Source organism: Gracilinanus agilis, chromosome 2 (assembly GCF_016433145.1).
Source record: "Gracilinanus agilis isolate LMUSP501 chromosome 2, AgileGrace, whole genome shotgun sequence".
Lineage (NCBI taxonomy): Eukaryota > Metazoa > Chordata > Mammalia > Didelphimorphia > Didelphidae > Gracilinanus > Gracilinanus agilis.
Genome location: NC_058131.1, coordinates 569,130,469 through 569,140,180, shown reverse-complemented (window position 1 = coordinate 569,140,180; position 9,712 = coordinate 569,130,469). Strand labels below are relative to the sequence as shown.

General features: G+C 37.7%; 1 protein-coding gene across 1 annotated transcript; it reads left to right on the top strand.

The window, feature by feature from the left end:
* The first annotated feature begins 379 nt into the window (after positions 1-379).
* Positions 380-8,535, top strand: FEM1B (fem-1 homolog B). Its single transcript, XM_044662400.1, has 2 exons — positions 380-627; positions 6,304-8,535. The coding sequence occupies exons 1-2, from the start codon at positions 380-382 to the stop codon at positions 7,937-7,939; spliced, it is 1,884 nt and encodes a 627-aa protein (XP_044518335.1). The 3' UTR covers positions 7,940-8,535.
* The last annotated feature ends 1,177 nt before the right edge of the window (positions 8,536-9,712 follow it).

Here is a 9,712-nt window from a genome sequence, read left to right as displayed (position 1 = left end):
GGGGGAGGAGGGGGAAGAAGGGAGGGGTCCGGCCCGAGGCCCGGGGCGGCCGCCGCCATGGAGACCCCTTCAGCTGGCGCCCGGCGCCTCGGGGCCAGGGGGCGGCCCTGACGCTGTCCGCCCCGTCGGGGAGCGGGTCCCGGGACGTCCCCCTGTCCCCCGCTTCGGCCGTCCGCTGCTCCCCGTGCCCTCGGCCGCTCTCTCCCCTCCTCCGGCCTCCGCTGCTGCCCCCGAGCGGCGGCGGCGGCCCCCTGTTGAATGGGCGGTGCGGAGCCGGGTCTGAGGCGCTGGCGGAGGCGGCCTCGAGGGGCAGGCGGCGGCGGTGGAGGAGACGGAGGCGGCGGCGGCGGCGGCGGCGGCGGCGGTGGTGGGGGCGACCATGGAGGGCCTGGCCGGCTATGTGTACAAGGCGGCCAGCGAGGGGAGAGTGCTGACCCTGGCCGCCTTGCTCCTGAACCGGTCCGAGAGCGACATCCGCTACCTGCTGGGCTATGTCAGCCACCAGGGAGGGCAGCGCTCCACGCCGCTCATCATCGCGGCGCGCAACGGGCATGCCAAGGTGGTGCGCTTGCTGCTGGAGCACTACCGAGTGCAGACCCAGCAGACGGGCACTGTCCGCTTCGACGGGTAGGTACCCCTGCTCTTCCCGAGCTTTGCACAGCCTCCAGCCCGGCGGCTTTCAGGAATGGACAGCCCCAATTCCCCCTCCTCCACTCCCTCCCCTGTCCCCCCCAGACCTCCCAGCCAAGTGGCCTCATGCAGTTCCCAACCCCATGGCTTGGGCTCTTCCACTTTGCCCCCTTTGTAGGTGTGTTGTTTTCCTGAGGAAGGCTGGTCTGAGGTAGGAGGTGATGTGGTCATCAAATTACATGTTACTCCATCCCTGTTCAGGGGAAGACCAGAATTGGCCACCAGTGGGATAGAGAAATTCAAAAGTTTAGATACTGAAGGTTAACATTAGCGCAGCCGAGTCCTTTTTTGGGGAGGGGATATGGAATAGAGAAAGAACTGGTGAGGGAGTGATGATGATGAGAGTAACCTTGTTAGAGTTTCTTTTAGAGATTTCATTATGTATTTCATAGTTATTTACACCAAGTATTTATTTTGAAGGTAAGTTATCCCAAGTACTCAAACTCAAATGTACCTTTGACTTTCATTACTTAAAAAGAGTCCGTTTTAAAATTCTACTAAATTTTACAACTTTTTTTCCGAAAGACTAAATTTTTGGTAGTTCTTTCTCAGTTTTAGGAAGGAGATTTTTCTTACAGGTTTAGGGGAGAGGAAAATATTTGAGAAAGTTATGGTTGAATGAAATGAAAATTTAGAATAGAAGCATTTCACTGGTGTCTACTTTAATGTCTTAATGCTTATGGTTAATACGAAAACAGCATAACTGTAATGTTTCCTTATACTACTCCCTTAACCTCTTTGGCTAGATGTTTTTGATGACTCGTCACAACATTTTTGATGTCTTCTGGCCAATGGCAAATCAAGCTTGGTGATGCGGAAAGCTTACTGGACTTCACTTGCGTTCAAAACGTTATAGCTATATGACCCTAGGCAAGTTTTTTAACCTTTCTTGGCCTCAGTTTTTTCGGAGAGGGGTTGGACTTTATAAAACTCTAAAAGTCCCTTCCACCTCTCTCCAGGAAAGTAGAGGGATTAGAAGGTGTGTAGTTTCTGGACCTACTTTGTATATCCCCTTCTGAGCTATTGTTATCTATTCAAACATTCCCTCTCACCAGTGACTAATTATTATTAAGGACATAATGCATGTTGATGAGTTTAAAAATGGATGAATTAAATAAATATGGAGGTTACTTGATTACTTGCCCATTCCAATTTCTAAGAGGAATTCTTCAGAAATGTATTTTGAGATGGTTTTAAAAAGGAGATAGTGAATACCAGACTGAGTCAGACCCATAGCCACCTATTCCTTTGATTTATTGGTATCAGTGGATATTTTTTGAAAATATTGCTTCCTCAGTTTCTTCATTTGTAAATTGAAGGGGTTAGACTACTAGCTTTTGATGTTCTTGCCAGCCCTAAATCTTCATTCGTGAATTTATCTAAAGCTTTTTAGAGAATATATATCTATATTTCAACCTGTAAAGCTATTTTTACTAGTTTACTAGACATCTTATATATCCATTTTGTACTTTCTTTTCAGTCATTCAGTCAAAAAGTATTATTGTGTGCTTCTTATTCTTAGACCACTCTTTTAGTCTGGTGGCATGCTAGATACTTGGCCTCAAGAAAAATACAATTTAGTTGGAGAGACTTCTTTCTGAGATATAATTCAGATTTCAGAGAACATTATCTTATTTAACAAGTAGTTAATAATCAGCTTCCTCTTCCTGTTTATTCTCAATTTACTTCATTTTGACTTATTTGGGTTCATGTTGTATGCTTTCTTATTCCCCTTACCCATTAGAATATAAGCTCCTTTGAGGGCAAGTACATAGATACATATTTTCTGTATATCCCCAGTTTTAAAGAGAACAGTTTATGGGAAGATAAGTACGTGAGACTTGACAAGATGAGAATGGTTTGATCTGTAGAAGGGAATAAAGGTGGTCTTTTGTGATCACAGATTCATTGATGTTTTGAAGCAGTTTCCTGTCTCTATGCTCTCTATCCACTGAGCCACTTAGATGCCCTTCTCAACTATTTATGAAAATGTTAATATGAGCGACATGTAAAGGACATGAGGCTCACTTACCTACCCCCTCTTTAGATGACTTTTGAAAGGTACTCAGCAAAAACTTCATTCTTTTATCCAGATAGCACTCTTAAGATAGTTGCCAGGCTGAGTTTTTTTGGTTAATATCCATGCATTGGTTTAGTGTAAATGATGAACATAGTAATTGTTCACACTTAACAACAGTAACCTTTGGGGTTTTCTTCCCCATATAAACTAATAGGTAGAAGGGTAGGACTGAAATGATGGATATCAGGAAAGGTTTCATTAGTAGGAAGTAAAAATAAAAATTCCTTGGAAGGAGAAGCTATTAAGAATGTTATAGAAAATGAACAGAACAAAGGAAGGGTGATATGTCATGTGACCCTTGGAATATTGTGATGGCAATGAGTTCTGAGGGACTGTTGTTGGCTTGTACTTAAAAAAAGCATATGGTAGAGAACTTTGTGAGAAAAGGGGGCAGTAAGATGAAGTTCTGAAGGCTTTCTTTTGGGTGCTTTGGCAGTACTAGCATTAATAATTAAAATGAGCTTGTATATGTGTGTGGTGAGAACTTCAATATTTGAGCACTGTAAGATTAGTTTGAAGTGGAGTCAATGAGCAGGGCATACTTCAGGAAACTTCTGATCTAATAAATTACTTAATAAACGATTATACTGATCACCTATTAAATAAAGCTTTTCCATCTCAAATTCTTGTGATATGAAAGAATTGAGAAAGAAAAATTTGAGGACAGAATATTATCCTCTGAAGTATTTTTCAGTATCTCCAGTAAACACATTTGATTGGAAATTTGAATACAAGCTTATAAAATACCTTGAATGTAAAATAAAATGCATAACTCAGAATTTGCACTGTAATTTTGGTTTAATTTTAGAAAACTTTTTTTTTTCAATAAGGATCATGTTATATTTAAGAATTTTCTGTTGTTAAAAATACTTGCAGATTGCCAGCTCCAGGAGGGTGGAGGGAAGAAGAAAGGAAGACAATTTGGATCTTATAACTTTGGAAAACTTATGTGGAAATTTGTTATTAAAATTTTAAAAATAAAGAAAAAAGAAACACTAAAAAACTTGCAGAATTCTATTTGAAGCAATGTATACATTTGCATTTAAAGCTAATTTATATAGAAAGAGAAACATCCTTTGTATAAACCAGGGATATAATTCCCTATAACAAGCCTATTCTGTATTGTACTTCAGAGTATATATTTCTAAATTCTCCAGAGCTTTAAGATTTCTAAAGGGATAGCCTTTTACAAAACATTATATAGTGAATTTTATATCCATTTACCTTCCCTCACTTTCTTCTTTAGAAATTTTCTTTTGTAGCTTAACCCAAAATATATAATTTAAATATTTCTTTTGTGATTTGCAAATATAGCATTTGAGCTGAAAACTGTTGTTCAAGGAGTAAGCAATTGAAATTATAATAAATGACCAAAAATTTAAATTAGTTTGTTTTCATCATCCTAAGTTTTTATATTTTACATAATATGAAAGTTAATTAAAAATATAACATCTCAACTCATATTTATAACAGCTTAAAGATAATGTAACTGGCATATAATAAATATAACTTAAAAACATTATTCCAGGAAAGCCTGGTAACAATACTTCTGGATAAATCTGATATTTTTAAGTCCGGTTTTCCTAAGAAAATGTATTGTGAAACAAAATGATAAATTTGAGTAAATGTCATAGAATATATTTTTCAATGGCAGAATATTATTCAATATGTTATCAATTACCTGCCAAGTGTGTGGGTATGCTTTATATGAAGTGGGTATCACTTCAAATAATTAAAAGCATTTTTTCTTTAAAGTAACTTGTATCCTTAAATCTTTAAAAGAAAATTCAGAAGTCTTTTGCTTTTAATCGATTTGCTTTATCTTTTGTAAGCTGAAGAAAATAGCGCTAATTTATTATAAAATTGATATTATCCATGGTAGTGGAGTCACACTGTTTTTTTACTATGCTTGAGAAACAGTATTTAACTGGTGATATTACTAAATTTATGATATAGTGAGATGCTTTGCAATGAGATTTATTAGGTATGTAGTTTTTACATATACCGTGATATAATAATAAATTTCATCCTTAAATATTATTCTTGTTTTCTTCATAAAATTTTTAATTCTAAATGATCTAATTACAGTAATGTTTCCTGACAGGGTATGAAATTTTCATATAGAATCTACCTTTTATTTCTAAAAGTCATTAATTCACAAATCTGGGAAATTGGCTGCATAAGAAGAAAAAAATGATTTAGCAAGAGGTCCTCTAGTGGCTAGATAGAAAATAGTTTGAGCCCACTTTTATTTAATCTTGTAAGCTCCTTATTTAGAGGGCAGGAGGACCTGTTATAAACTGAGGTAAGTGAGAAGAGATTCCTTTGTTCTCATAGAGTACTGTTTATTTTCCAGCCATTAATATTTTTTCAGAAGTAGGTTGACTTTTAGGGGAAACTAGTTATAGGGAGAGTTTGCATATTCCAAAATCTTTTTAAGGAAAAGAAGGTTGTATGGATCCACACCTTTCTTTACAACTTGTGAGTGTTACTGGTATTGGAGGTTGTGTTAGGAAATTGGGTGGCATTAATATTGATTTTTGAGGGGGCAGTTAAGTAGCTCAGTGAATTGAGAGCCAGACCTAGGCACAGGAAGCCCTGAGTTCATATCTGGCCTCAGACACTTTCTAGTTGTATGGCCTTGGGCAAGTCACTTAACCTCTCATTGCCTAGCCCTTATAAATCTTCTGCCTTGGAATCATACACAGTATTGATTCTAAGATGGAAGGTAGGGATTTTTAAAGAATTGGTTTTTGGAAAGGTGAGATATTAGGAAGGATTGGAAAGGAAGTAGATTGGTAGCCATCCCTATTGTATTTCCCTTATATGAGATGAGGTTCAGAGAAAATTCTTTTAACGAGTTGCTGATCATTTGGAATAGTTTAAGGTTTACTCTAGGCTTTCCAGAATTAATTTTAATTTTGCCATAAGGAAATTTGTGACTTAATTCAAGTCCTTTTTTCATGGATTCAGTATTTTCTTAGATAAGTTGGATTCTGGCCTAATATATTTGATTTTTTGATATGGAGGAAAAGAGCTATTGGATCTGGAGTAAGAAGACTTCAGACAAACAAACAAAAGATCCTTATCTTCCATCTTAGAATCAATACTGTGTATTGGTTCCAAGGCAGAGGAGTAGTAAGACGAGGCAATGGGAGTTAAGTGACTTGCCCAGGGTCACACAGCTAGGAAGTGTCTGAAACCAGATTTGACCACAGGACTTCTTGTCTAGGGCCTAGCTTGCAATCCAAAGAGCCACCTAGATGCCCCTAGAAGACCTTTATTCAAGTTGCAATTCTGCTATTGACAAATGTGACTGTGGTAAGTTATTGAACATCACTGAACCTCATTTTTCTCAACTGTAAGATAAAGGGATTATACTAGATGGTTTTAAGATTCTGTCTAGCTTTATATATATCTTTTGGTTTTATATAGACTTTTTTGTAGGACTTTTAAAAAATGTATCATTTAAATGAGGAATTTGTGTTTTCTATGGAATTGAATTTCTTATTGTTTGCCTTTTATATTTATAGTTATGTCATTGATGGAGCCACCGCTCTCTGGTGTGCAGCAGGAGCTGGACATTTTGAAGTTGTCAAACTTCTAGTCAGTCATGGAGCCAACGTGAACCATACTACAGTAACCAACTCAACACCCTTGCGGGCTGCATGCTTCGATGGCAGATTGGACATCGTTAAATATCTGGTAGAAAATAATGCCAACATCAGCATTGCCAACAAATATGACAACACTTGCCTTATGATTGCAGCTTATAAAGGACACACAGATGTGGTCAAGTATCTTCTAGAACAACATGCAGATCCCAATGCCAAAGCACACTGTGGGGCTACAGCATTACACTTTGCAGCAGAAGCTGGGCACTTGGAGATTGTACGAGAGTTGGTAAGGTGGAAAGCTGCAATGGTGGTGAATGGCCACGGAATGACTCCATTAAAAGTAGCCGCTGAAAGCTGTAAGGCAGATGTTGTTGAATTATTGCTTTCTCATGCTGATTGTGACCGAAAAAGTAGAATTGAAGCTTTGGAACTTTTGGGTGCCTCATTTGCAAATGACCGAGAAAACTATGACATAATGAAGACATACCACTATTTATATTTAGCGATGTTGGAGAGGTATCAAGATCGTGAAAACATTATTGAAAAAGAGGTTCTTCCACCAATTGATGCTTATGGAAATAGAACTGAATGCAGAAATCCTCAGGAACTAGAGTCCATTAGGCAAGACAGAGATGCTCTTCACATGGAAGGCCTGATAGTTCGTGAACGGATTTTAGGCTCAGACAATATTGATGTTTCTCATCCTATCATTTACCGTGGGGCTGTTTATGCTGATAACATGGAATTTGAACAGTGTATCAAGTTGTGGCTTCATGCTTTGCATTTAAGGCAGAAAGGTAACAGAAACACTCACAAAGATCTTTTAAGATTTGCCCAAGTCTTCTCACAGATGATACATCTGAATGAACTGGTAAAGGCCAAGGACATAGAAAGTGTTTTGAGATGTAGTGTTTTGGAAATAGAACAGGGGATGTCCAGGGTGAAAAGTACACAAGATGCTGATATCCACACCGCCCTGGACAACTATGAATGCAATATTTTTACCTTTTTGTATTTGGTGTGCATCTCTACCAAAACACAGTGCAGTGAGGAAGATCAGTCAAGAATTAACAAGCAGATTTACAACTTGATTCACCTTGATCCTAGAACTCGAGAGGGGTCCAGCTTATTGCATCTTGCTGTTAACTCTAATACCCCGGTAGATGACTTCCACACAAATGATGTCTGCAGCTTCCCCAATGCCCTTGTCACTAAACTCCTATTGGACTGTGGTGCTGAGGTGAATGCTGTTGACAGTGAGGGAAATAGTCCTCTTCATATTATCGTTCAGTACAACAGGCCCATTAGTGATTTTTTGACCTTGCATTCTATCATCATTAGCCTAGTGGAAGCTGGCGCTCATACTGACATGACAAACAAACAGAAGAAGACTCCGCTAGACAAAAGTACAACGGGGGTGTCTGAAATATTACTTAAAACTCAAATGAAGCTGAGCCTTAAGTGCCTGGCTGCCCGAGCAGTTCGGATTTATAACATTAACTACCAAAACCAGATCCCCAGAACTCTTGAAGAGTTTGTTGAATTTCATTAGGTGACTGGATATGTAAAATCTTTAAATGTGGTGCTAAAAAGTAAAGGACTTTAATCACAGACAATAGAATTACGTGTTTATAAATTCTACTTCTCTATTCACTACCCTTCCTTTCCCTTGGTCCTATCCTCAGTTCTATATTTGGTCTCTCTTGCTCAGACAGGAGCCAATTACAAATAACATCCCAAGGAAAACCTTGATATAACCATAATGTAGTATCTTTGGATATTGGTCAGGTTACCTCTCCCTGCCTCTTTTTTTTTTTTAAAGGAACAAATATAAAATATTTTGTTTAATCGTACTAAGGTACACTTATGATTTGCAGTTGATAATGTTTTAAATAGCTATGTACAAAGGTATTTCTGTTTAAAAGCCTATCTCAACATGTGATCTATGCAGCAGTTTTGAGGATTTAAAGTTTTATTTTGGGAAAAAAAGAAGAAATAGAAAATAACATGATAAAAGTAACCCAGTGATTCAGTGCATTTTGCCCATTATGGTTGCCAGTTCACACTAAAACAATTGACAGTTTTGTTTTCACTCTTCAGTGAGCTTTTCTTTTTTGAATGAAATATAAACAACACATTAAAACTTAAGGAGGATTTGAAAAAACAAGATTAAATTATTGTGATAAATCTAATAATGGTTGCAAATTATTATAATTTAATCCATTGAGATTGTTGCAGTTTGCTATGTTGAATGTGAGAAGGAATGGTAACAAAAACTAATTTGCATCAAACCAATTCTTTTTGAAGAAAGTTGAAGAAGGCTTTCTAGAAAATAAGCAGACTTTTGTTTTTGAACTCCTTTCCCAATAGACTTGAGTTCTAAAATTCTTTGCTGTTATTTTCATATAATTTGTGCAATTTGGAACAGGCAGCATTTGACCTAGAGTTTTCAGTAATGTGTGAATTATGAATGTTAGCCTTTAAAATGAAACAGCTTGTCACAACATGATTATAAGTCTTGTTTCATGCCACCTACCTTCATTACTCACTTTACCCTCCTGTGGTGTCTTCCTTTTGAATATGAAAACCACTTTTCCAGGAGGAATAGCTAGTGCCTCCCTAAGAAGATGCTTATGACAGGTGAAAGGGAACCTGGATACTTTTTTAAAAAAAATGTTTCTTTTATTAGTCTGTGACAAAGGTAGAAAAATCACAAATGTGGTGTGAAATGAAATTTTTTTATGATGAAAAGTAATTTGTATAATGCTACTTTGAAAAGGTACTTCTGTCTGAGAGCTACAGATTTTTCAACAACAGAATGTTATTTGTTCTGACAGGCTATTTGGAATATTTTGTTGATTGTTTTTAACTGCAATTTTTAAAACTGATTAAAAGAATATTTTATGATTAAAAAAAAGTAGACCTAAAATTCAGAGGGAGGGTACACACCTGAAATGTGAATTTAGCTTGTAATAACTCCATTTCCTGTCTGGTGCCAAATGAACTACTCAGCTACTATATGTGTGGACGTGTAACTTTTGTTTTAATGAAAAATTTTTTGGTTTGTCACAATTCCAAGCCCGCAAATGGAAAAAACCCCAACCAAACCTAGTGTTTAATTTGTGTTTTATATATGTCCGTTGCTTTGTGTGGGGTAAGAATAAAGGTTCCAATTTAAGCAGTGTAGAACAGAAATGACCAAGCCAAATTCTACCACCTGGGGCCTTAAATAGTGCAACACCACAAAATGAAATGCTGGTTTTTTTGGTGGGGGGAGGCAGGGAAGGGATAATATTATTTTTTTTCCTTTCAAGGATGTTTGGGG